This window comes from Colletotrichum navitas (assembly GCF_030913465.1).
Source record: "Colletotrichum navitas strain CBS 125086 chromosome Unknown LY79scaffold_106, whole genome shotgun sequence".
In the NCBI taxonomy this organism is placed as follows: domain Eukaryota; kingdom Fungi; phylum Ascomycota; class Sordariomycetes; order Glomerellales; family Glomerellaceae; genus Colletotrichum; species Colletotrichum navitas.
In genome coordinates this window covers 57,407-83,792 of record NW_026850652.1, presented here as the reverse complement: position 1 = coordinate 83,792, position 26,386 = coordinate 57,407, and the positions used below count along the sequence as shown (strand labels likewise).

Here is a 26,386-nt window from a genome sequence, read left to right as displayed (position 1 = left end):
CGTTGACCGGACAGGAGCTTCCTCACTACCTCGACTCCGCTGTCCTCCCCGTCTGCCCTCAACGACGAGGATGACAATGACAACAGTAATAACGACAACCGTAGCCCAGCCAGGACATCGAAAGCAACGATATGGATGTGGAGGAGAGAGGTTCCACGAGAGGAGGGAAAAAAAGTACAGATACGCAGAAAGGAAAGAGAAAGAAAGGTAGGTGGTTGTACGACGATGCACAGCACGCACGGCACGCACGGAGTCGAACCCCGCGTCCGCCCCTTCCCTCCTACGGACGGCACGCCCCAAGCTATGGCCGATGCGTGGATGGAAGAAGCTGCCGCTACTGCTGCTGCTGCTGCTGCTGCTTGCCGCCTCCCGTTTCGTTGCTAAGGCCCATTCCCCCCCCCCCCCCCCCCCCCCCCCCTGATGACCTGCAGCGACGAGCGACGGTTCACCGAGAGAGAGACGTTAAACCTTGGGAGCCCTCTGCCCCCCCTACTGGTCCGTACTTTGTGTCATTTTTTTTACTTTTTACGAGATACGAGGCCGCCGCGAATAGGGAGGGGGGAGAGGACGGCGGCACCCGAGGCGCGCGCGCGCGCGCCGTGCGACGGTTCCACGAGACGCCGATATGAACAAACAGACTACCCGTCTTTTACGATCTAGGACACCGACCAGTCCACCACCCCCCCTCTGCCACATGTTCTGCGGGTCCTTCTGATCCTTCTTCTTGTAGGACCGACCATCCCCTGGACGTCGTGTGACTCTATAAAAAAATAGAAAATAAAAAGACGAGACATACACCTACACCCATACATGTGCACACACACAATGCCAAGTGTAATAAGTAGCGTACGAAAGCACACACAGCAAGCAACACGTCGCACGGCGTATATGCACACACGTACCCGGACCAAAGTTTCCATGACATAGAGCAGGTTAGGTCGCGGCGGCCACCACTACCACCACCACCGCATCGCCTCTTTTTTTTTTTTTTTACAGTCTCTACTACGTGTGATGGGTAAGTAAAAACTCCCTAACAGGTAGTGTGGAGTTGTGACCCACGTACGCGAGACTCTCACTGGCCAGAATTATGATGGATGTGCACAAGAACCTCAAAGTACCGTCGCTGAGGTAATCAGAAAAGCACGGCCATATTTACCTGACGAGGGGGTTAAACTTTGGCCCGATACCATAGTACGTACACCCACCCACACCTCCATCCCTCGCCATGTGCGTGTCACACGATCGGTGTGGGGGACGTATAAGTGTGACATTCGATAGCAGCCTTTGTCCTGCCGTTGCCGTCGGCCAAATTTTATTCTGGGTTGCCTTTTGTGCCTTGTTTCTTCTTTCTTGTTGTTGGCCTCTGGCCCTCTCTACCCCTGGAAACTCTGTCGTTGCGACGTTGCTGGATCTCTGGATATCTGCGATAGGTCGGATCGCATCCACCATCTTTGGATATACTCCGTGATAGGTCAGATCGCATCGCCCAACCCCACCCTCGTTTCCGGCCGTCTTCTGTCTGATGAAAATGACTCCTGAGCCATCTCACCACACCGCGCACCCCTGTCCGACAACGTGCCGAGCGGGCGATGGATATATTTGACAGCGAATATGGGGAGGGTTAGAATAAAACAACGAGAAAGAGGCCCCCGTTGCATCAGAAAGTACCCCTGTCTGAAATGCCAAGATCCCCATCTGAATGTGGAAATCGGATCGGATCAGAAACCATGACAACTGACAAAGTCCCCCTCCCCTCCCCCACCTCTCATCTCGCCGAAGGAGGATCGGGGGGGGGCCTGCAATCCCAGCCCACACTGATCCCCCTGCCGTATTGTAACTTCAACCTGTGAAATCCCAATGACACCACGATGTCATACCGCGATGACGGGTCTCCCAAGTAAAAAGAAGAAAAGAATGAAAGAAAAAAAAAACCTACCCGCGCGGCTCATTTACAGAGTGGTATCGCCTCGCCCCTCCCGTCATCCACCCCGTCTGCTGGACACGGAGAAGGCCCACCGTACCCTCCCTCTGGGACCCTACTTACCTGCGTGCCTGCTCCGGCCAAAGACAACGACAAAAACGATGATAACAACACGTCGTCGGGGAACCAAGGACGACCCTCACCCTAACGTTTGCACTCTGCGAGGTCGCATCAACCTCAGCACACACACACACAGTACACACATCATATTTTCACCACCCCGTATACACACACAAACAATACACAACAAGGCACGCATCGCTGGGGAAAATGCGCCATGGTTTACTTCCCGCTACAAGACGGGCACAGCGCGCGATACAGTTACTCTAAACGGAGCTCAGACCCGCGTGCCTGTCCTCCCACACCCACCCGCACACCCCCCCCCCCCCCCCTCCCCCACCTTTTTGATATACAGGTACACCAGTTGATCAGACGCTGGCCTATCGACCCTTTTCCCGGTCGACACCGGCACACCTATTCGTCCCGACTTTTGTCGTTCTGGCGGCTTGAAGGGGGGGTGGGGGGGTTGGACGGATGGGAAGTCAGAGTCAGGACCGAAGCCTCCCCCCCCACAAGCCATCAAAGGGGTGAGCATTCGAGTGGTCGGAGGGGGGAGAGAGAACGGAATCCATTCCACGACCACAAACCTTCTGCCAGATTTTGGCCCGACATGAGTTCTCCTTTGCCTCGTTCCAACGCCAAGCGGTCGTACGAAAGGCGGGGCTGGAAGGGAGGTGGGGAGCAGCAACATTCGACGCTGCTCTCTGTTTTTTTTTTTTGTTTTTTTTTCCCCTTCTTTTTGCGCCCGTTATTATCATTATCATTATTGCAGACGCGGAAACCCGAGGGTTGCATTGCCTTGTACCGGGGACCTGGGATAGAGAGAGAGTGTGTGAGAATCTGCGGATAAAGAAAGTAACGTTATCCAGGACAATACCGAGAATGAGGAGACCAAGCTAAGGATACCCAAAAGAGAATACGTCCGAAAGGTCACTACGAAGAGGGAAACAGCCAGGGAGGCAACAACGAGCAAGACACACACACATACACACACACCCGCCCGCGCACGCAGCATCTTAGTGTACCTACCTACTTGGTCGCGCCGGGGAAGGGTGTGGTGTGTGGCATATGCCGCTGCTCCACGCCAGCCCGCCTGGGATACCATGACATTTGACGATTGAATGCATGTGGCTTTTCTATCCCGTCTCCTCCACATGGACCGGTCGGCGAGCCCGCGAAAAAAAATAATTAAAAAAAAAAATAGACAAGTTTGGGCGGCCGGCACGGCGGGGAGTGGTTCATTTGCTGGTCGTTGCAACGACCGAACGATAGACATGACGTTCGAAAACACTCGTTGGTCACTTCTCACATCGACCACTTTTCGATCCGAGATCAACCCCCCCCCTCTCCCTCCCGCTTCCCGCTTATCACAAAAACGCCCACACAGACTCCCGTCATAGGAAAAGAAAAGAAGGAAGGGGGGAGGGGAGCCCTCCAGCAAATAATCCCCCCCACCCGGCGCTCTCACTGTCGCTTCATCATCGCACTCTCGCACTATTTCCCTCCTCTAGAACCATGCTCGCGTATCCCCTCCCCTGGTCAAGTAAATGGGAGGGAGAGGGGAGGGGGGGGGGGGGGGAGGGCGCCGGAAATAAAAGCGATAAAGAAAGGACTAGGAAGTAATACCAGCTCCTCTATCCAACCCCCTTCCCCCCGAAAACACATCCATATGGGAAAGCCAAGCCAGCAAGGCAGATCTCACGCATCATTCTCGTAGTAGCTCATGACGAGATGTAACCCACCCACCCCTCCCGTCCGGACCATCCATACTAGCGGGAACAAATGGAGTTGCCAGTCATGGTGGGGAGGAGGGCCCGCTGCCCTGGGACGTTCGTTGGAACGCTCGCTGGAGGCTACCCTCCGTCCTCCCCCCGGCCGTGGCCGTCTGTCTTGTACAGCCAGCCCGCGAGGAACAGCAACATACTGAAACAACCCTCCCCAGGCGGAGTCAGCTGCATTCCCTAAAAGGTTCGTCGCTGCATATCACTTTGGTTGGTACCGAGGCGGAAAGAAGTCTTGAAACCTCGAGTCTCCATTTGTTTCTGAAATGTTTCCTCGAGTCCTGTCCGTCCCGGGCCAGGAATGTACCATGGACCTGCCCTTTCCTTTCCCTTTCTCTTTCCCTCCTCAAGTGTCCTTCCTTTTGTTCCCGGCCGCCGGCTCCCCATGGTGGTATCTTGCGCATCCGGCTACTTTTACAAAATATCAACTTAAACTGTTTGTCCCCGCACGATCCGTAGCACGAAATGGCTTCTCTCGCTTTCTCGCGCGCCAGTTTCCGCGCATGTCTGTTGTATGGTAAGGAAATATGCCACATAACTAAGGCAAGAGAACAAGGATGAACAATAAAATAAAAATTGTGGCCTTGCGCCAGTCCAAGGTGTAGAATCTTTGTCATACGACGCCAACATCCTTGTCTACCTCCCACCCCTCGAGGGACCTTGTTCGAAATGCTCTCACTCCCTTTTTGTCTCCCTCGCCAGGGAAACCCTCGCCAGCCACAACCAAGGAAACGTCAAGTACGAAAATCAAGTCGTTGTTGCATGCTTCGAAAACGATCGGTAGTTGGCCTGCGGTTGCTCGCCGATACATGGACGGGCATGTCTTTGATAAGCATCGGGCTGTCTTTAAGTATGCCTTTTGTTTCCCCCCTTCCTCGCAAAGTGACCGAAATGGTTTGATGTAATAAAAACAAAAAACGACAGTGTCGAGGTGAAATGTGGTAAACGCCGCCAGATGAATGCCCTGTCCCTTCGGTGCCCATCCAATTGAATATGTGGTAAGGAGCAGGATATATACAGTTGGAAAAAGAAAGTGAAAAAAAAAAAAAAAAACGTAGAAAGTCGACGCCGGGTATTGGTTAAGAGGTTATAGCTGCTAGCTGGGTGCTAGCGTGTGAAAGTGACGCAGCGTCAGGTGCTGCACGTTATCGGTGCGCGCCTTGCTGGTGGGTAAGGGAGGTTGAGGTATCTCAAGTTTGTGTGCGTATGATGGTGCGAGCCGATCCGACCCCGATGTAGTGACGGCCATCGATGTCCACAGAGATAGAGTTTCCGTTAGTATGTACTCTTTGGGTTCGAGCCCACCCCATCCCGGAGTATCGCAGTCGTATTAGCTCCTCTCGTCAGAGGGCTTGGGGCGGATTTGTCGTGCTTCGAGCTGACGCTTCCGCTCCAACTTGGCGTAATGCAGTCCACAAGCGTTGCAAAGCGTCCGAGCACCGTCAGGCCCACGTCGCCATTCAGGCGTGTCGATTCGGTTGCAACTATGACACCGTCCAGGAGGCGCGGCTCTCTGTGCCAAAATGTCAGCTTTGCCATTATTTCTCGTCATTACAGTCCAAAGTCGGCTTACCCCTCGTCGCTTCTTGACCTCCGTGATGCCGTAAGTCTTGTTCATGCCGTCATACATCGGTGTGTCTTCATCATCGTAGCCCTTTGGCTTTCCAGCCGCCCGTACGCGTTCGTTGCTCTCCTTCACGAGTTGCCGAACCGAGTCGAGCGAGTTTCTGATATAGTCCACATTATCCAACATCTCGTTCACTTCCCGCTCCGTGGGAAGCCGGTCAGGCAGCGGATGACCCCCGTGCTGTTCTGCGGCAATTCTGCCATACGCTTCGGCGAAGTTGTAGATCGTTCTTGTTGCTCCAGCGATCTGAGAGAACTTATTGGTAAGCTTGACGGACACATGCTTGTATAGGGGACACTCACTCTAGAAAGACAGTCCTGGTATCCCCAGGCGTCAAGGTGGCGGTTGAGGGTCCGGTCGTATTGGGGGCGTGCAGGACCGTACTCGGCCTCGTCAGTGTGGGCTGTGGGGCGTTGAGCATCGAACGCAGAGGGCAGCGGCGGACCACCGTGACGGGGTGAGACGGGATATGCCGGCAGAGGAACCTGTCCAGGCGGGAGCTGACTAGGATGGGGCTGAGGGTGAGAGTGAGGGTGAGGGTGCGAATACGTCGGAGGCGGAGGTGGGTGTTGCGCGTAGGGGCCGGCAGGTTCAGCGGCCCTGGGGTCGCTCTCGCGCATATGTTCAGGCTTGTGAGGCGGGTTGGGTTGGGCCGCGGAGAAGCTGCTCAAGGGCGCGGGAGGCCGGCTGGCGAAGGGGGGAGGCCTGGGAGGGTCCGACATGGCCGGGAGAGCTTCTTGCCTGGGCGGGTACGTCGACGCATGGTGAGAAGGCCGAGGCGAGTTCTTTTCGGTTGACGACTCGGCGTATGACCTAGGCGGGCCAGGTGCAAAGGGCGAGGGGAAGCTTTGCGGGCCCGTCACATTGGACGCCTGGGAAGGCGGGTAAGAGCTGGGCTTCGCACCCGAGATGACCTCGGAGAGCGAAGGAAGTGATTGCCGGTGAGGAGTCTCCGACTCGTCCGACGGTCGTCGAGGTTCAATGGGCGAAATCATGCCTGCGATGCTGGGCCCTGGGGCTGCGTGCTGGTAGCCAGAAGAAGAAGAGAAGGACGAAGGGTGACCGTAATGGGCCGAGCTCGGGCTAATAAGGGTTGCTGTCGCCATGGCGGGGCCGTCGCGGTAGTGTCTGTCAATAGGGTCTCTTGGTGGAAGATGGCGAGTCTCGAAGCGATCGGGGTGACTGGCAGAAGGTGGTGGATGGCTGTTTAAAGGGGGAAAAAAAGGTTTGGTTAATGTCTGACCTCCGAGCAGGGGACTTGCAAACTGGCGAGAGAACGGGCTTTGGGGGGAGGGTGTGGGCGTCGACGAGGATTGAACCAACCTGTGCCTAGGACCAGATCCGCCCGCTTCCATAGCGGGTTTGCCGGGAGAACAGATGAAATGGCGACTAGAGCCTCAGACGCAATCTAGGGGGCCTCTGTGCATCTAATTCGGATAAGGCGTGAAGAGACAAGAGCGAGGCTAGTCTGTGAGTTTGGTGTCAAAGACGGGAGTCCGGCGAAGGTTGGTGTAGGCGGGTGGAGATGATAGGGAGATGGTTGAAGGTGGGAGGCTCAGAGTCAAGTAAGAATAAAAACTGGGCAGGGAAGAGGTGCAGAGGCAGAAGAGGGAGTAAGAAATGGGAGACCAAAAAACCAAACCAACCAAGAACCAAGACAGACAAGACAGCGTGGTGTGGTTGGTGGCTTGGCTTGGGGTAAGGAGATGAAGTTAAGGTAAGTAGGTAAGGTAGATTAGGCTGGTCGAACCTCTCTCCAGCTGGGTACCCGGTACGCAAGATCTGATCAAGCTATCGGGCGCGTGTGGTGCGTGTGGTGGCGGGACGGGAGAAAAGGTCACGGTATGTATCTCTTTCTGGGAAGGGGTGTGTGTGGTAGGGGGTGAGAGAAAAGGGGGGAGGGGGGTTGAGGAATTAAGGGGGGGGGTGTGATATTCTTGCTAGCTGGGCGTGCCGGCAGAGAGGAGGTACAGGACCTAAAAAAAAAATGATGCCTAGCGTTGGTCAAGTTACCACGCTGCTCTCCGTGGCGGCCTTTTGTGAATAATTCCTTGCGAGACACACAGGCACTGTTTGAATCTCGCGTCCAGACCAGCCTGGAGTCGGCCAGTAGACTCCGACAGGGGCGTGAACTTGCCAGAATACCGTGGGCCCGGTCTGGGCTGGTGGGATTTCTGATTTCTTTTCAGTGCCGTTGCTTATTGGTATAGGTCTAGCGCGCCTTGGGAAGCGGGCGCACTTCCAACGAGTGCTGAAGAGAGTGAGAGGCGTGTTTTCTACAGCCACGGAGGCGGTCGACCGGTCGTTCAGAAAATGTTTATGCCAGATGAGAGATATGATGGCGCGGGTGAAAGCGTAATGGGGGAGGGCGCTGGCTGTCTATCGCTTGGATTAGGCGCGCGATCGCTACCGACTGCTTCGCGCCTCACTGTTGAAATGGTGTCTTGAACCGTGACTCGATGCAGTGAATTATGGGGACATTAACTCGTTGGGCGAAAAAGCCAATCTGGTGATGATTGCCGGGGAGAAGGGATTGTTGAATGGCGGAGAAAAGAAGGGAGACAGGGAGAAGAGGAAAATGTAGAAGAGAGGAAACGCGAACGTGCGACTGAGAGGAAGTGACATGGGTGATTATGAGATCAGCAACCGAGTGGTAAGATCCAGGACTAGGTGCAAGATGTGAGGGGATAGGTATACAAGTAAGTACCTCGGTCAGTAGGCACGTAGTGGATATCAAAGAATAAGGAGCCCATAATGCCCTTGTATGCTGGGATCGGACAGCTTGGTGCAGAGGAAGTCGATCTGTCAACCTTGGTTCGACTTATCAATCCCTTGGATACACAATGCAGCAGCAGTGGGCTCTCGGTCGAATGAGGAGAGACGACGGTATTTGCACAGAGGCTCAATGTACGCAGAGAGAGGTACCTGCGCGACAACAAGGTGCTTGGGGAATTCGGTACAGTGCCTCAACGGCGGTACGTCGCCCTTGTTTCCCTTTGCTCCTTGAGGACCAGATCCCTTCCCAATTGTTCTTGGGGGGTCATGTGGGGAGGGCAAGGTATCCAAGCCCGGGGCCCAGATGTGCGGTGTGTTGGACTGAGCATCGCTGTGGGTGGACCAGAGGGAGATGCGGGTGCAGCTCTCTGCATGTACCGGTCAGTGTGGACAGGGGACCAGGGCAAGGCAGGTAACGCATCGTATTGCCCAAGTATCCGTCCGGTCGACAGACCAGGGTGCGAGGAAGAGGGGAGCCCTCAGCACCCAGATTGGCGGCGACAGAAATGTCGATTAATTGACTGATGTGCAGATGGTCTGCATTCAGGGCTTCATGCCTGGGGGCTTTTTTTCCGCCCGCGCTATCCTCTCTCTCTCTCTCTATCTCTCCCGCCTGGCTATGGTTTTTGTCCCCTTCCTCCCAAGATATCTGGTACGGGGGGACAGCCACTTCCACCGAAAGCAAGGGCTGATGCTCGATCTCAGTCACAACCAAAGGAACGTGACTCAACATCTCGAATCGACGATGGGATTCTACAGCAACAGCAAGAGCAACGTCAACTTGGGTAGCCGGAGACTCCCACGACTAATGACTTCCTAGACGATGCGGGGGCGGTTGAACCTTGAAGCAATTCGACTTTGTAGCCCTTTGGCATAACTGTTCAGCAGTGGCCTCGTCCGCAGCTGAGCGCCTCGTCTAGTACACGCAGTTTGGCAATCTTGATGACGAAAAGAAAATGGTACGATTTTTGGAGGTCATTGCATCGAGGCAGGGGGAGATGCCCCTTGACGATTGGTCCGCCGTCATGAATGGATCGCAGATTGGCCCGTCGGGGGGTCTGCGGCTGGGCATGGGGGGTTTCGCCAGGATCATGATCAGTGGTAGCTCTTGGAGGGGACAGCGAAATCCCAGCCGAAGAGTCGCTAGCGGCGATGGCACCGGCTTCAGCGGGTTAGCACCCACGCACTTCCAGTCCTTCGTAGTCTAGATGCCGCATCGTTGATGACGTTGGTCAGATGGCGCGCCGGCGGCAGCCGTGATGGACCCAACGGGTGGGTGGTAGCAGCGGTTTTGCGTGTGCGCGCCGACGTGTGATCAGATTAGGTAGCGGGCTCCGCATTCTTGGCACAATAGGTGGAAAGAAACTGGATGAGGTTATGATAGCTTTTCTCGCGGCTGGCGAGGGCTCTGAAGTACTCGAAGAGTATAGATGCTTGTGCGATGACAGACTCCAGGATGGTCGGACCAGTAGATGAACGAGGCGGCATCGAGGATGTCCCGGTCTAGACATGGCAAAATCGATGCCTCGAATGTATACCAGATCGGTCGATGCCGGGCAGAAGCAATACGGAATGACAAGGTGGACGGTCTCCGTTCCCACCCGCCCCATCATCCATATATCTTCCTCCCGCCGATATTGATCTACGAAGCTTGCAGTGACTTTTTTCTTTCCAACCCTGGCGGCATTTTCACAGCGTCGCTCGCTAGGATAGTCCCGGTATTTGCACATACTCAGGGGATTATTGTGAAATTGACCTTGGCCTGGTTGTGAGGAGTCTGCGTGATGAGCGCGGCCCCTCCTCCGCCCCCGCCGCAAAGGAAAGCACAATTTGCTTGTCGGATGTCCGTTACTGGGTATGTCCCAGGCAACTGTCATGGTCGATGTTCTCCGCTCGTGTCTAGGCAGTTTAGGTGGTCGAGAATCCGGCCAAAGTCGCCAGTGGGTATGGAGACGACGTGCGCTGAGAGAGCCTAAGACTCCAAATGAGGATGGGCAGCGTCACAATTGAACGCAATGTTCAGCGGGTGATGTCGGGGTCCGGGCTCGAGGGTGACGATGGGAGACTAGCTGCCCTGCGATGAAACAAATGGCAATGGGCAGACCATGAGCTGACAAGCCAGTCGCGTGCAACGGATACGGAAGGAAAGTGTGATGGATACCCCCCCATCTACGGTGCCATAGTGCGTTACATAGTTTAGTACGCGGGACTGGCAGGCGAGGCCCGGACTCAGGTCCGGACCCGACTGGAATTGTTGTTGGGTTAAGTTTTGGCCTTGCAGTACTACTTTATAGGTACCTAGTGTAAGGTACCTGCGTTAGGTGGTGGGTAGGTAGATAAGATATGTACTTGGGACATGGCTCCTGCCCTCCCTCGTCTCTTCCCACCTTCGGTCTGAACTTAGACCGCGCCGGCCGGTGCGTTGCCGTCCCGAAAGAAAAGAAAAGAAGGAAAGTAAAGGAAAGCAAACGAGAGCGTGCGCAGGCTGCGCTTTCCTTCCCTCCTTCTTCCCTCCTTTCTCACCCTCCTTCCCTCCCCAGTCACTCACTCTGGCTACCCTTGACTTGCCGTCCTTGACTCTTGACTCTTGCCCTGGGACAGAACCCATCAATAATTTGACTTCTTCAGAGACAGGGGCAATCAACCTATCTCGGCCAGGCATGACTGCCCCGCCAACGGCAACGGCTAACGGAGATTCCCGCAGTGCATAGGCACAATATCTGGACTGTATCCGTACGTGGTGGCACGCATGAGGCGCGTGGGTCCGAGGAAGAGCTGCCCTTGAGAAGCTGCCCCTCCAGCGGCCACGTGCTACACAACACACTCGGCAGCCAAGTATAAGTCCGCCTACCCCTTCTGGATGCCCTGTAAGGTAACGAAGCAACCTGGATGCCCAGGTCACTCACTGCCACCCCGACCGGCAAGGTACGAATACAGTATCCGTACTTTGCCCCTGTGTCTGAAGTGTCTGGTTGTTGGGTTTTGTTTGATGTTGTCGGCACGACCCAAACCTTCTCTGACCTGATACTTAGGCAGGCAGGTACTACTAAGGTACCGGTGAAGTGTAGTGTAGTGCAGTGCAGGTACCTGACTCTCAGGAACATCGGACAAAGTGGATCCGGATCCCTTATGTAATCTAGATCCATCTGAGCACCTCCCGATACGGCACCCACGCAAACCGCGCATACGCCGCACTCATTTTTCCACCACTCCGTTTTCTTGATCTTTTTCCTCCCCCTTGCCGCCTACCCCCCCCCCCCCCCCCCCCAATTCGTCTCTTCAGTTCCCGCTCCTGACTGTGCTATCCACACGCACACACACGTGTCCCTCGGCCATCCATCTTGTGTCAACAGCCTACTCACTGTTCACCCAGTGTGCCGGGCACATCTTTGCCCTTTCCGCTTCCATTACGCCGATGTTCTCTCCAGCCAAAGTAGTGGAGAAGTTGTCCCGAAGGGCCTGGGCAGGAAATTCTAGTTTATCCGACCGACAGATCGCGCTTCCTCTATTGGACCAGGAGCAAGGGCAGAAGCAACGGCCCACCCCAATGGTGCACACCGATGTTGGATCCCGACTTGGGATATAGATGTCCCAATCACCTGGTCTTGGCTTACCAGACAAGCGACACCATCGCCGAATCTCTATGCACCACCGCCATCACCCCCCTACGTCGAGTACGTCATATCTCGCCCATGTTTTCAGCGCCTTCGTCCCCGGCTAGCCCATTTATGGCTGGCGGGCGTTGACCGAGATTCTGCTTGAGCTCAGACATGCCGCAGATGCCCCCGGCTCACACCGTCATCCGCCTAGCCGAGCCTCTTCTGTCAGATTTTCACCCCGACAATCTGGTCAATGGCAATCCGCCTTGTGATAGTTCATATCCGCCAGCGTCCCGTGGTTTACAAAGGGTCGCACTGCGCTTCGCTATTGCTTACCTGCTGCAACCGCTATGCAACTCTCTGCGCCCCCTTCTGCGTCTGGCCTAACCGTTTGACGACCTGCAGATGTCAGAGTAGTACCCCGTCTTGCTTGGCCATCATTGTGCTCTTCTGCCTCTGCCTCCGCCTTTTTTATTTCCGGGTGGCCATGGGCAAGCGGGTGATGGCAGACGAGACACATCCCAGCCTGGCCTGGGCGAACCTCTCTTTCTCCGCGATGCACTTGGCAAAACCCAGGGAGAGGGCATCATGAGGGATTGACTGACCACTGAGGTACAGGGTGGCATTCAGGCATCCTCTGCCTTTGGTTCCGATCCAGGGTAGCCACACCAAAAGTCGCATCCTTCACAATCTCGCTGGCCTGAAGATCAACCTCCGATATGCCGTTCGGCCAGCTTGGACGCACCATCGCAGCCGGCGGCAACGCAGCTGCTCGGCCACTTCATCGTCTCGTTCGTGTCACCCGTCGCAAGCCAACACCCTAATCGCGCTAGCAACGCCAGCCTGTCTTTCCTCCGTCGCAGCTACGTCCTCATCTGTTACACTCCAGCTGTGTCGCACCCGGCATGAGGCCGTCTATTCTTGCCTCGCCGACTCATGTTTGACAGAGGGGGCAAGTCTCCGGCAGCCTACCTACCTACCTGTCGGCCTACCTGACTTTTTCTGGAGCATCCAGCACTACGAACCAATGGTGGTTTCCGCATCGCCCCTGGCTATCCTTTGCCTTGAATCCTCGCGCTGTATCTTAACGGCTCGTATCGACCCAGAAGCCAGGCTGCCCCATTTACCCCTTATGAATGAAGGGCCAGCAAACCTTGTAGGTAGAGAACCTGCTGCCGGTAGCCTGTTGTAATCATCCATCCGCCCGAGTTGGGCTTAAGACTAGTAGGGCCACCAACGCTTGTTAGGGGGGAATCAGGGGTCTTTCCAGATGGGCCCTTAGCGCATCGCCAGGCCCCCCGTCTCAGCGCATCCGGCGATGATCGGGCATGCCAGAGACACTCTCGTGGCCAGTCAATGACCGAGATGCCTTTCTCCCACCCACAGCCCCCATACTACTAGTCGATCGGGATGCTGAATCGTATCATGTCATTGATCACAAGAACAACAAATCTTCGACCTGGTCATGCTCCCCTGTCGTTCCCGCCAAAGGCTTGCGGGCAACTGACCGACCTGGCGGCTCCTCATTGATATCCCAAGAACGGCCATTCGTCGCAGCCCCAGGCGTCTGCAGAGATGGATCAAAATTTGGGGTCGCTAAACGATTATCAGATCTCGTACCGGTTTTCGTAGATCAAAACCCATCGTACACCCAAGATGTCGAAACGCCTGGATATCTCGCTATATGCGGCTCAAACACCAACGCTGGTGCCGACCCTAGCATGCCATCGGTGGTTGCCCTGAAAACAGTCTAGATATTGAATGGCAAGCGCCAGAACCGGAAGAAAGTGTTGCCACCAGACGCTGGCCCATCTGGGGGGGCATTTTACAATATCATGCCCTCCTCCGTCGCAACCCTCAAATGCAGACCTTCCCAACCTCCTCCAAATTGGCACCAGCATAAAGCTGGCCCTTGTTTTGCAATTTACTTGCACAAGATTCATTCGGGCAACATGCTTGCAAGCTCGTCGCATATCAATGCCGATCATTACTGTTCTGGTGCAGACTTCTTGGTGTTTCGGCTCCACCACTCGAGTGTATTGAGGGCGAAGCTACAAGATCTACGGGTCTCATCTCTTCTCTTGGGGCCTAGCTGATACCTTGAAGCATCTCGCCAACAATATCTGGGCCTGGGCGCCGGTACCCGATGAATGACTCTATCGTAACCTGAATGACGAAGAGCGGCGGTTTTTGGTTTTTTTCCCCCCCATTCTCTGTTGACCGGATCCTCAAAATGGCAAGATCTGCCTCTTGACCAGACTCCAGTGCTGCATCTCAGTGAGGGAGTGACCTTGAAGATCTAGGCCGTCTTGGAAAAGCCTTGAGTGAAACATTTCGCGACTGGCGTGGTACACAACGCTACGACACACCTTAAACTCCGTGTTCTTGGTCTCACTTTCTCCAGCAAAGACTGGCAACAATTACGAGATGACGATCCTTCTTACATCACCAATAGCGTCACAAAAAGTGACAGTCCGAGTTGCGGCAAATCGTCACCACAGCAACAACAAAAACAACTCCGCGGTGCTACTAGCAAACCTTCACAAACTCATAAAGATTATATTGAGTCGGGAGGATTTGTTATCAAGTCAGGGACAGACACCTTGGTCAAGTATCGTATCGACAGGAGTAACCATTGCCGGCACGGCCCTATACCTCATTGTCAACTTGAAGCGTCAATGTCAGGTTTGAAGACCCTGGCATATTGCCGGGATATGCCGGTTATAATTCTTGCTCGAGTGCGCTCGGCATGTTCAATTGTCCCCTTCCCATTACTTCCTACTGCGGTTGGAATGAATACCTACGTGTCTGTGCACGACAGGGCATTAGCCTCACCTGAACGCTTCTCTGCCGAGGCTCGGAAAGCAGAGTATCCCATCTGAGGTAGATACGGAGTGGCATCTGCACAGACAGGTACCCGTCTGCGAACGGCCGTGACACCCACGGACGACTATTTTCCCTCCCGACAAGAACAGTTTCGGCCCATCAAAGTTCATCTCGCAACCCCGAGACAACTGTTGCCTATCTGAAGTTATGCTTCACAGCTTTGTGGAGCCTTCTGTTGCCGGGATATGACTCCGAAAAGTGCACGACGTCAGACGGCCACGCGAAACTGAGCGTGGATGCGTTTCGGGCCGCGAGACCTGATGTCGGAACTTCTATTATTCGTCGCTTCAGGCTACACCGCGGTTAAGATCGACATTAACATCTCCAAGCAACGACAGATATTGATGCCCAGTGTTCCTTAACTCGAATCGCAGCCACCGACGTGCATGCGATCGAATTCATGGACTGAAATGGAGGAGCCTTTGGATGAGACGGGCCGGGCTCAACAGGGTTTGCCTCCCCAGGCGGAGGCAGGCTCGGCGCGAACAGTAATTATCAAGACGCTGAATCACCTGAAGGGCCCGCCTATATGGCCTCATACGGACGCCCTGGTGGCCTAGGGGCTATAGCTTGGCAACAGCCAACGTACCATGATCCGCAAAGCTTAGGCTCTATCCTCAGCAGTTGCTGAAGCGGAGATCAGCGAATACCTAGGCTCAGACTACCTAGCAGGCGCGGCCAGCAATACGGGCTTTGGAAATGTTCGAAACTTGTGCATGCCGACTGTGTGACTGAACCGTTCACTGGCTCATGCTCGTGACACTTGACGCCTGCCAGTTGCAACACGGTCAGATTATACGGACAACGCTCACAACGGCCGCTTGCCTCATCAGAACGCGTTCAACGACCACGATGAAGCCTGTTAGCCCTCGTATATGCGCACATGAAGCGGCTCATTCATCCCGGACGTCCGTGTACAGATGCTAAAATCAAGCCCTGCGTCTGTGGGCTGTTGGATAAGTGTCCCAGCAACACATCAGCGGCCATTGACGAATCAAGACGACATTGCTTTCACACCAGATCCTTTCCAGAACATCTTCTGGGCTTTGGTCGAGGCATGGAGTAACTAGCGAAATGTCTCCTAGGTTGAGGTCGGACCCTTCGGCAGATAAGTGGCCCAGTGGCCCCATGAGCTCGTCGATCAACTGGCTAACAATTTCTGTAGGCGACCCTGCCGTTGATAGACACGATGGCAAGGGCCATCACCCTCCAACTTCAAGACCATGGGGAGCCTTGTCAATGAACCGCACCAGCGGCTTGACCACGGGCGCATCACAATTCCTCGCAATATGGTGGACTTGGAAGAGGTCTTCTAGCAACACGCCACCCTTTGAAAACAATGATGGTGGTTGCAAAGGATGGTATGCCTGAATGTTTCCCGAGCATACAGGTGAGTGAAGTCAAACGAGGGCATCAAGTGGAATAGCCACCTGCAGCATTTGAAGTGTCCCGGTGCTGTACGATACTTGTCGAGCTTACCAGGAAAGGCTCAAACGGGGATCTCGATAAAATTCCCACGCGAGATGGGGCAAGCAAGCATATCGATATACTAATCTTGTGAGCACAGATGCCGCGATGCCGAATACAACTAGGCCCTCCTTTGGCTTATGGCCGCCGTACGTAGGACGGCAGGCCTCTGGTTGGCAAAAATTTCGAGTCCCATATGTGTCACCAGACAGCATCAATATTGTAACGAGATTGAATGATCAGCGGCACATTCAGATTGGGACGACAGGAGCGGGACTCTCGTCGTCTCCCTTATTGGAGCGGGTCCCACAAAGGGAGACAGACGGTGGATCAAAGCCACAAGAAGTCAGAATAGCTGACTCCGAGTTGTTGGAGCTTGCCAGAGTTGTGAGTATACACCATCTCCACTACTTACTGTACAGAGTCAGAGGCATGTCGCTTTACAGGGCACATCGACTGATGTGTCTCGATAAGGAATAGTGTTGACCGTTTCATCCACTCTGGTACGTTCGCAATTGAGCGGACTGCATCCGTACCCGCCCTCCACCGATTGGGATCCTCCCCAATCTCGAGAAGTTCGTGATTCTGGCTCCGCTACGGCCTCGGATGCGACGTCCGCAAAGCACCATCAGACGTACCCTGCCGTTCCCTTGCATGGCAACGTAGTAAAGTACCAGTGCCATCCCTCCACACTGTGTCCCAGCCGGGGGCTGGTTCCATTGCAGCGGTACGGAAAGATGCCCGCTGTAATATAACACGAGGTATGCTGCTTCAAGGAGTAGTATTCGTAGACGAGAAAGCAACGAGAACATTCCCCCCACCTGCCATTCCATGCCGCCCCTGGCCGCCTTCACCAGCCGCGGGGGGGGGGGGGGGGGGATGGGATCACTGCCTCTTTTCGGAATCATCGCATCGTGAGAGAGGAGCCGCCCGACCGTTTGCTTAATCGTGAAGGGACTCGGTCCAAAGCTGATGTGACATACGGCGCACGGGGTTGGAGGGTGCCGGAAGGTCCGCGTGCGCGGTACGACCGCCGGCAAGGCAACCAAAATGCGATTCGGGTTGGAAATGGGCCGTGGCAAGTTTACCTATCGTGCACATGAATTGCGGCGAGACGTTTGGCCAAAAGTGAGGGCTGCTACTGATGCCAACCTCACAGAGCAACGTGCAGCGCCCGTTTTAAGCAAGAGGGTGGAGGGGGTCCCCCGGCCTGTCAGAAATCTGCAAAGGTAGGAACGGAGGCAGGTGGCCAGCCATCGTGATGGAAAGAAGGTTCCGGCTCGAGAGGCCCCCCTTTCCCCAATTAAACTACTGCGTAAACCACCACCTACTACTACTTCCACTGTGTATGGTCACTATTGTGTACCTGTGCGACCTCAAGAGGGCCCGCCTTGTATCCCTACCTCTGTAAACCACCTACTACGGATACATTACATTACACCGGCGTCACGTAGACGGACGGACAGACAGGCAGACAGACATACGTTTCAATTTTCTCATTGTCGCCAATGTCTGGATTTGTCGCCATGGGACCGCCGGCTTTCCAGATCCACAGCCATCAAGTTTGGTTTGACTTTTTATTTTATTTTTACCGAGATGCTCCTTCCCCCAAGTCGTCTCGTGTAAATGCAAGGAGCAAGGTTCCTCCCCGTAGCAGGCGGGTGGCCTGGGCCTGACATGCCCTTCCTTCCTATTTGGTCTCCCGCTCGCTGTCCCTTCGCCGGATTTTCCTTGCCTTCCTGCCCATGGTACTTGCCTGCCTGTCGAGGTTCAGGGCTAGTAACAGTTTCACATGTGGCGCTCGCGAAGTACCTCGACTTCAACCCCCCCAGGAGTTCCGGCAAAGCGCGCCCAGAGAAGCAGGCCTACGTCGGTCGCGGTACGGAGCCTAGCACCTCCCTGTACCCACCGGTGTCCTCTCCCGCCTCTCCTCGCTGTGGAGTGGAGTCTACCCGTCATTTGACAGCTGCGGCGGGTGCCCGATGGCGTTTTCCCGACGTTCCTTCCTTGTCCTGGAGCCTGTGCCTGTGCCTTGCCTGCCTTGTATGCCTTGCCTGTCGTGCCTGCCCGGCCTCTCTGTCTGTCTGTCTCCCTCCCTCTTCATCCACCCCTCCCCAAACTGTTTCTTCTCGAATGAAGTTAAACCTAGGTCGTTGAAAAAAGTTGAAACGGCCAGGAGCCATTGGGGGGCCCATTGTGGCTACCAATCGGCCAAGGATCCCGTCACTACTTCTCCACTTCTCGATGCTCAGGCAGACAGATTTCACACCTGCCCAGTTCATGTGCCTTCCCATCGTCTCCGTGTCCGTCTCCGTCTTCATCTCCATATTCCATCTCAATCTCCACGTCCCTTTGATCGAGCTTTTGACGATCGCTTTCTCAACTTGGCCGCTCTCGACACGGGTTCCACTTTCTCTCTTTCTCTCTCTCCAACCATCATCACCCTCAGTTATCGCCAAGGGTCACAAAACTTCATACCGATCATCGTCCGCAATCAACCAGCCGATGGCTGGCCGAGGGGAGCAACATCCACTCTCTGGGATTCTGCTTGTACACTACCTAGTGTATTTGATTCTTCTTCGGGCTCGACAATCATTTGTCCACTCGTCCACGACAAGCGAGCCAGAAGATCGAATCATGCTAAACGGTCGCTTCTCGTCTCCGACATTACCGTCGACAGCACTGTTATGCGTTGGCCATCTTACGGGGTACTCGAGTCCTCGTCCTTGTTGGTGTCAAAGCAGAAACCCGCTTAAACTTTTTGCTGTTGTCTATTTACGGTCGAAGCACCCGCCGATCGGATAAGTCTGGGTGTCCGAGCTCACACAACCACATCACGTACCATATTAGGCCGCGAGATACTTGCATAGTAACTTGCTAAGGACCCTGGGTGCCGGAATAGCGGCACCCAAACACCGAAGCGAGGTGGTTTGCCGCTCGACATCAGTCCATTCACCACCCAGTCACCCAGTCAGCCCATCATACATACATACAAGTGGACTTGCGGGTTGCAGCAACACCACCAGCTGTCCAATGGGCGTGCCCATGACTCTGCACCACACCCTAGTCCATCGTCTCTCTCTGATCTCCTTACCGCATCTTCACTCCATATGCAGGATTCATGCTGCTTACCCTCCTGTCAAGCACCCCGGCCCTCCGCTAACTTACTACACGCCTCCATCCAACCAAGATGAGATCGACAATGTACGGCCAACCAGCCTTCCTGGCAATCTACGATACGATGCATTCAGTGCTCCTACCAACCCAGCAGGTTCATCTTCTTTCAGCTGCCCTGCTCACTGAGGTCTCCATCTACTTCTTTGTTGTGCTTAGTTGCGCAACGGTTCCTATTCCATGCTGCTTCCAATGCCCGTCGTCGCGTTCGGATGTCCATGATATGGTAGCTAAAGTGGTCGACATGTGCCAACAACTGTCTCGAGGCCGCAGCTTTGGCAAGCACTGCATCCGCCCCTCGGTCATTATACAAAACTGGCGACCTTGACCTCAATATCCCTTGTTGGATCTCGCCCGCTTCGCTCGATCTCATGCAGGATCAAGACGGCCCATTACAAAACACCATGAGCCCTGGTCCACATCACACCCCCCCGTCGCCTTACATTGCACGCTACTCGATTGGCTTTCCGCTCGATGGCGGCACACCATCCATCACCGCTTTGTCGGAAGTACTGCCTCTTCGGGAAGTCGTCTCCAAAAGCCGAACAAATCATGCAGAGTGTTTTGGCTCGCCTCGCTCCGTTTTAATGGGCCATGCTCCAGATCTGGCAATCGGTATCAGGAAATCACTTCTCGATCCTCTCGCTGGGTTGTTTTGGCCATATATGCATGGGTTTGAGGCTAGGGATCTGGAGGTACCTCTGAGGTATACCAAAAGTTACGATCCTGTACCTCAATCGTCATCGTTTGATAGGGATCCTTGGTTCCGTTACGGCGGCACTGCTATTACCAATACCCATGAGAATGCGGCAGGAACACACGCTTGTTGTGCTGCTGGCAAGTGTTCATTGGCATATCCCATCTCGGAGGAAGAGATCGCCTACAATCGTATCGGACCGATGGGCAATAAAAACGGGCTGGTCAGCGCAACCGGCCACCCTGGAAACTAATTTCGACTCCGACCCATTCTCGTTACTGCTGTCAGGCATGACAGATCATGTTCGTGCTTACCACACTTACCCGCCCTGGGTCGGTCAATATGCCGGTGCTCTATTCAGACTGCTGCATTTGACACATGCAGCCATCCGCAATGCAGACCAGACCATGGCCGTCGGGGTCAGGCTTCTCCCTTCTCGTTTGACATCTTTCGCCCCCGCTGTTGGTCGTGTCCTGGAAGGGAAATATGGCATTCACCTTCATGCGAGTGTGGTGCGCCGATATTGACCATTAGATGGCGTCCCTGCAACTGGCAGCCGGTCACTCCTGCAATCACCAGCCGTATGGTTAGATCGCCGAGGATCCTAGGCAGAATATCCCCCCCACCCTATGCGCATGGACACCGTGTTGCAGGTGATCTCACATGGACGGCCTGGCAGGCTCTGTCCCGCTTGATCATGGTGATGCGAATCTTCCGAGACAAAGTTGGATCGGTCAGAGTGCCTGATACGGCCGGCAGAGTATGGCGAAAGTCGTTGGATTCGCGACGAGTATAGAGCGGACATATCAGGAGCGACATGTTCATGCTAAAGGGCTTACAAGATATCACACTCATCAAACCTCCACCTGCGATTATCAGCATCTGTCTCTGGTGCGCCAGCTATGCCTAGCTCGTGGTGCGATCGTTTGATCTGGAAATCGGGATGCCACGCAGCCCCCCCAGCACACACACACACACACACACACACACACACACTATCATCTCACATCTCTACCTGGCGAACATGTCATGATCAACGCCACTCACCCTTCGTTCTCGACGAATGGGGAAGGCTAGGGGGTCAGGGGGCCCGGTCGGTAAGATGTGCTGTATTGGCACCACCATCCAGGGGCTTTCGGGCATTGGGCACCAAGTACTCCGTACAAGACGTACCAGCTGTCATCGAGGACAGAATGGCCTAACCGCTAGTATCCTGATTCTATATACCGTCATAACGACTGACCGGCAACTGGTTCGAGGCACATTTCAGCAACCAAAGCCTCCACGCTGGGTCAGTTATTGCAAAAGAAACTGTCTAGCGCCCGAATAGGCCCTCAACCCCGCTTCCCAACCATGTGGTTCGGACTCGAGGCCCTCCCGCCAAGATTAGAATGACTGGCGAGACAGGCAGACAGACCCATGCTCGTTTCTCCATCTCGGCAATGGAATCAAGCCTGAAAGAGCCCGTGGCCAACTGCCAGCCCACGGAAACAACCCCCCGGCACAAACACGGGAATCTGACTCGGAAACGGTTCTGTGCCCGAATGTTGAAGCAAAGGCCACGCACAAAAGTCCTGAAGGGTGGGAAGTAAGCACGACCAACACCATCGAATGCGGGTTCGCCGACGAATTGCCCATAATGCCTTCATATTGACGTTTGCTGTTCCGCTACAGTGCAGGAGCAGGAAAACTGCGCTAGCCCTGCTCCATCAAACACGCATGGCCGAGCAATCCCCGATACGACGCATCACGATAAACCTACCAAGTGGCATTATGGAAGCGAGAACCTTCGGTGCCGCCGGCACCACAGGTACCTAGGCTGACAAGGCGTTCCGCGGTTGGGACTCCTGAGCTGAGGGTGCCGCTTTCCTTCTTCGACTGAAAAGAATATGGATGGATATTGGTTCCATGGGTCACTTTTCACTTCTTAGCCTTTAGGCCAGCTTTGTCTGAATCAGCCATGACGTGATATCTTGATCCTGTTCATCTCAATTAGAGGCCTCCTCGAGGAAACGTAATGTTCTGCTAGGGGTTGTTCGTCATACGTCACACAATGGCGACGGCGAGGGCTATTCCAGTCATATTTCCACAATGATCAATTTCTCAGCACTGTATGATGGCCGAGGGCACTCCAGCCCCCTGTCGACCTCTTTGTCTGCTACTTGTTACGTTCCAACAGCCAGCGAAACACGAAGGCTGGGCTCGACTGATGCGCCAATCGCCATTGGGGGAATGCCACACTGCGCCCGCTCAAGCTTGTTGGTTAACGTTGGACTGTTGCCCGTACGTCGTGTCAGCCCGCAGAGGTGGCCTGGCATTTGCCCGTGACGGACCTCGCTGGCAATTACGCTGGGTGCTCCCGAGTCCTTATGCTCTACCGCCTGCCTGCGCTTGCCAATTCACACGACTTCAGGATCGAGCTGCCGGGCCGTATACGCCTAGTTGTCCCATTGAGATGCCTCTTCTGTGGGGAGCATGGGATTGGGACTGTTCCAAATAGCAGTCTCGCCGGCTGACCAAAGCGCTTAGGGACGAGATGAACTTGGCTTCAATCATACGTGGCTCTCACTACTCAATCCCTCCCAGCGTTAGGCAAGTCGGTAAACCTAGCGTGCCTGCTCATTTGTTTTTCTTCTTTTTCTCCCCACCGATTCTCCCCAGTGCTTTACCGCTCACTCTCAGTCGACGGGGCTGCGCCATCGTATGAGTACGGGAAGTGGCCCTTTGATTGGGAAGGGGGGGGGGGGGGGGGGGGGGGTGTTTACGGTGCGTCTTTGTGGCTGTCGTGCCCTCGAAACCCTCACCAACGCCTTCACGGTGGCGGCATTTGGTTCAAACACCGCGGATTGTCGCCAAGAAACAACTTGGGCTGGCCGCCCTTGATTGCTCCGAGATCTTGGTAATCTCTACCAGTGTCCAAACTTTGCAATCGCCACCGGTGAGCAGGTAGCATGCTAGCTAAACGCTATTGTTTGAGGTCGATATTGCGGCACACAACAAGGCCGACAGGAATCAAACAGGGCAAGTTCTTATCCCGCGCCAAGGTTCGCTTTTGGCCAAGATCATCTTGCGTGGGAGGGTTGCGACGCCTCACAAGTACTGCCAATGACCTGTCAGAATGTGTCTCGCGCAGGGCCCCCCGTTTCTTTTCTTTTTCCTCGGTTCTGAATCACGTCCGGCCGCGAGCCAAGCCGCTCTGGTGAGGAACCCTTCTCTTCGACGTCGTTACACCCTTTTGAAATGCCAGCAGGAAACGAACCATTGCCGCAGAGTGACAGGAAAGGAGAGAGAGGTGAGCGCCAGGCAGTCTTGGCGATACTACGAGAACCTATTGAATGTTTTTCTCTACTCTTCCTCGTATAACACCTGTCTCCTACCTTCGACGAAAAGGTCTTCCATGCCAGAGACGCTCTCTTTGTTGACGCCTCACACAAGACGTTGTTTCTCGCGCTTCCCGCACTTAGTACGATACCATCATTGGCTGCCAGTGCCCGTCTAGAATCCCTCACTGTGGCTTTACTACTCCGTTTGAGGCTCATACTGGACTTATCGGTGAACCGGGGTGGTAGTCTCGAACGCAATATCCAGCGCGACCGTGCATCAAGCGCTTTCTTGCCATGGCGATCTTATACCTGGTCTGTTGAGGTCGCACAGGTACATAATAATACTCTAGCACCGCCGACGCCTCTCCAACGGGGGCCTCGGGAAAGTTTGGAGTTTCAACATAGGCCAGCAACGAAGTCAGTTGTATCGTGCATCACAACTTCGTTCTGCCGTCCCCACAGTACCTTAATCCCACCCTCCTCGGCCCCAAGACCGGACCTTGACTTAATCATCACCTCGGGCCTTTCTCTCTGGTGGGAGCAGGAACGGGCCATACCGCTGTTGAAACATTGCACAAGCATCTTCTTGGAGTGACACACGGCAGTTATTCGGTGCGAGTATGTACGAGTCGACCGGACTTTCGTTTGCCGCGTGGCGGCGCATGGCGAACGGTTCCGGTCGGACGCTGTTGGCAAGCATGCCGCGATGAGCGGTTGTCTGATATAGTTGCATCCATGGTAAGGCTTACTGTGCCATATTCTCGTTTATCCGTAGTCCGCCTCAGGTACCTACTGGAAAGGCCGGCTTCGAACGCATGGCGAGCACTAGCCGGGGGTGAGGGCGGTTGGTAGCATCGTCTTGAGCACAGCTGCTGAAGAACTCACGATATCGTCTGATGTTGGGCATTGCTGCCTGCGACCTGGGCCCCTTCCAACCCCCCTGGGCACAGGGTCAGGCAAAGAGCAAATTAGCGACAAGCCACCACCGCACAATAACGATCAAGTGATAGTCCCGCCCTGTTGATGTCGATTAAGGTCTTCAGGGTTCAATGCAAGGGTCCAATGGTGTTTCGGCAGTCGAGGTACAACGCTATCGAAAGTTTAACCTACGGGGGCTGGCCGGCCCATTTCCGTGTATCGATCCAACCAAAAGCCGAAGCTTATATGGCCCGGAGAAGACGGCTCGTGTCACACACGGCAGCTTGTGCTATGTACCTCTATCAGCGAGCGAGCGATCGACTTCGGGATATTACTCGCTGCAAAGGATTCTCCTGCTTTTGGTGTCTCTCGGAGACGAGCGAAGAGAGACGTTCCTGCGACTGTGCATTTCGGGCATGTCTTGCGATGTACACGCCAACAGCCCCCCCTTCCCCCGAATCCACTTCTTGACCGGTCTGTCGTCTCGTCCAGTGGCGGGCAGAGAAAATGCACCATTCATGCATCTTGGGCCCGGGGGAAGGGAGTTTTCACCGGCGGCGCTTGCCAGCCTATTCGCAAGATGTGCGGATCCGAGCGCCGCATCAGATTTGGGAGGGGCGAAGACCCTTAGGCCTCAAGAGCGAACAGCAGCCAGCAGTGGGTGCAGGGGCTAACCATGGCCGCGAGATGAAAAGAGCACGATGAATGGGCGCATGGGGGTATGGGAGGACATGGGAGGGCATGGGGGACGGGGGATTTTCCCGCGTCCATCCGATAGATGCGGAAGCAGCGCCGAAGGAGTCATTGGACCCGTGGCGACGGCGGGGCAGGGCGGTCAGATCCTCATCTTCAATCTGGACCGCCTCCCCCCGGCATTCGCCTCAGTCAGGGATGGTGGATCACACACACACATGGGATCTAGGGGCTTCCCTTGTGATACTGAGATTAACGACGGCAGATGCCGATACAGGCGATGTTCACATCAGCCAGGAAGAGTAATTGTAACAGTAGTAGTAGTAGTAGTAGTAGTAGTAGTAGTAGTGTAGTTGAGACGCGAGGGTGGGGGAAGAGGGCGACGGCCCAGTGTTCTCTGTACGTGTGCGCTGTCGCTGACGGCGAGCCACTTTCCGAATTCGGAGATGGGGAAGGTGGACGTTGAAGAGAAAGAGAGACATTATGAGAAACAGAGATAGGTCCTATGTGGATTGAGACGTTGCTGGCGTCGGGGTGTCATCACCGCACATTCTTGAGGGGGGAAGGGGGGGAGTGTCAAGGTACGTTCCAACCAACGATGGTTCTCGGAACATTTTGATTGGTTTTTCATTTTTGCGAGACACTTTTACGGGCTGCTTGCCGTATCTGGCGAGTTCGGGGTCGCCACACTTTTGGTGTCGTTTGTTTTCTGTTTTTTTTTTTTTTTTTCCCTCACCCGGATAGGGAGAGGTGGGGGCGTCAATTAAGAGAGGGAAAGTGAGCGATAGAGAAATTGCTTTTGGTGGTACTAGCTTGGACGTACATGAGTATGTGCGTCACCGGGCAGATTACCTGCTGGTACGGTGGGCTATATGCGTTCCCGTGTCTTGGGCTGGTTTGATGGGCAAACCCGTTTCGAGGGCCGGCGGCCGGGATGAGGCGAACTCGGTTTGTGCGCACAGCGCATACCGCATTTCGATGTGGATAGCGAAGGCGCAGGACGCAAGATGTAGGCCGCAGACGGAGAAGGAAGGGGGGGGGGGGGGGGGGGGGTCACCTTTTGCAAAGGGCGTTTGAGAGGTTCAGGATCGAGATAGCCGGTCCCTTGGGGGTGTAGCTGGATGAAGCCAAGGGGCGGTGATGAGGCTGAGGTTTGTATTTTTATTTTGAGGCTGAGGGAGATGGATGGGTTACGTCGATCGTCAAATCGTTGCCTGGGGGGGGGGCGGGGGGGATGCGAATCTGGAAGGAAATACCCCTAGGGGGTTTGAAGAGAGAGGAGGGAAGAGGTGCGTATTTCTTCTTTTTTCTTTTTTATAGAACCTTTTCTACTTGGTCCGATGGTCACGAACAGTGGGCATCGCCCGCTGTAGAGTTTCTTTTCTTACTCTCTTTCTCTCTCTCT

At 54.8% G+C, this 26,386-nt stretch overlaps 9 protein-coding genes across 9 annotated transcripts; 5 read left to right on the top strand and 4 right to left on the bottom strand.

Annotated features, from left to right (window-relative positions):
* The first annotated feature begins 1,159 nt into the window (after nucleotides 1-1,159).
* Nucleotides 1,160-1,671, top strand: LY79DRAFT_569976 (uncharacterized protein). Its single transcript, XM_060559110.1, has one exon. The coding sequence runs from the start codon at nucleotides 1,226-1,228 to the stop codon at nucleotides 1,466-1,468; it is 243 nt and encodes an 80-aa protein (XP_060408472.1). The 5' UTR covers nucleotides 1,160-1,225; the 3' UTR covers nucleotides 1,469-1,671.
* A 1,077-nt stretch (nucleotides 1,672-2,748) lies between these two features.
* LY79DRAFT_569973 (uncharacterized protein) lies at nucleotides 2,749-3,603 on the bottom strand. The gene has a single exon (XM_060559109.1). The coding sequence runs from the start codon at nucleotides 3,315-3,317 to the stop codon at nucleotides 2,805-2,807; it is 513 nt and encodes a 170-aa protein (XP_060408471.1). The 5' UTR covers nucleotides 3,318-3,603; the 3' UTR covers nucleotides 2,749-2,804.
* Nucleotides 3,604-3,897: 294 nt separating this feature from the next.
* LY79DRAFT_44772 (uncharacterized protein) lies at nucleotides 3,898-4,898 on the top strand. The gene is made up of 2 exons (XM_060553182.1): nucleotides 3,898-4,339; nucleotides 4,416-4,898. The coding sequence occupies exons 1-2, from the start codon at nucleotides 4,089-4,091 to the stop codon at nucleotides 4,720-4,722; spliced, it is 558 nt and encodes a 185-aa protein (XP_060408470.1). The 5' UTR covers nucleotides 3,898-4,088; the 3' UTR covers nucleotides 4,723-4,898.
* A 254-nt stretch (nucleotides 4,899-5,152) lies between these two features.
* Nucleotides 5,153-6,555, bottom strand: LY79DRAFT_527037 (GATA zinc finger protein; the record flags this gene model as incomplete). The annotated part of the gene is made up of 3 exons (XM_060555891.1): nucleotides 5,153-5,335; nucleotides 5,396-5,695; nucleotides 5,752-6,555. 3 exons carry the CDS (start codon nucleotides 6,553-6,555, stop codon nucleotides 5,153-5,155), a joined length of 1,287 nt encoding a protein of 428 aa, XP_060408469.1.
* Nucleotides 6,556-9,250: 2,695 nt separating this feature from the next.
* On the bottom strand, nucleotides 9,251-10,195 carry LY79DRAFT_44743 (uncharacterized protein). Its single transcript, XM_060553181.1, has one exon. The coding sequence runs from the start codon at nucleotides 10,099-10,101 to the stop codon at nucleotides 9,457-9,459; it is 645 nt and encodes a 214-aa protein (XP_060408468.1). The 5' UTR covers nucleotides 10,102-10,195; the 3' UTR covers nucleotides 9,251-9,456.
* Nucleotides 10,196-10,713: 518 nt separating this feature from the next.
* Nucleotides 10,714-11,462, bottom strand: LY79DRAFT_569968 (uncharacterized protein). Its single transcript, XM_060559108.1, has one exon. The coding sequence runs from the start codon at nucleotides 11,368-11,370 to the stop codon at nucleotides 10,870-10,872; it is 501 nt and encodes a 166-aa protein (XP_060408467.1). The 5' UTR covers nucleotides 11,371-11,462; the 3' UTR covers nucleotides 10,714-10,869.
* Nucleotides 11,463-19,070: 7,608 nt separating this feature from the next.
* On the top strand, nucleotides 19,071-19,600 carry LY79DRAFT_44570 (uncharacterized protein). Its single transcript, XM_060553179.1, has one exon. The coding sequence runs from the start codon at nucleotides 19,210-19,212 to the stop codon at nucleotides 19,477-19,479; it is 270 nt and encodes an 89-aa protein (XP_060408466.1). The 5' UTR covers nucleotides 19,071-19,209; the 3' UTR covers nucleotides 19,480-19,600.
* On the top strand, nucleotides 19,601-20,625 carry LY79DRAFT_44556 (uncharacterized protein). Its single transcript, XM_060553178.1, has one exon. It carries the CDS (start codon nucleotides 19,722-19,724, stop codon nucleotides 20,298-20,300), a length of 579 nt encoding a protein of 192 aa, XP_060408465.1. The 5' UTR covers nucleotides 19,601-19,721; the 3' UTR covers nucleotides 20,301-20,625.
* Nucleotides 20,626-24,217: 3,592 nt separating this feature from the next.
* On the top strand, nucleotides 24,218-24,998 carry LY79DRAFT_44602 (uncharacterized protein). Its single transcript, XM_060553180.1, has one exon. It carries the CDS (start codon nucleotides 24,420-24,422, stop codon nucleotides 24,960-24,962), a length of 543 nt encoding a protein of 180 aa, XP_060408464.1. The 5' UTR covers nucleotides 24,218-24,419; the 3' UTR covers nucleotides 24,963-24,998.
* The last annotated feature ends 1,388 nt before the right edge of the window (nucleotides 24,999-26,386 follow it).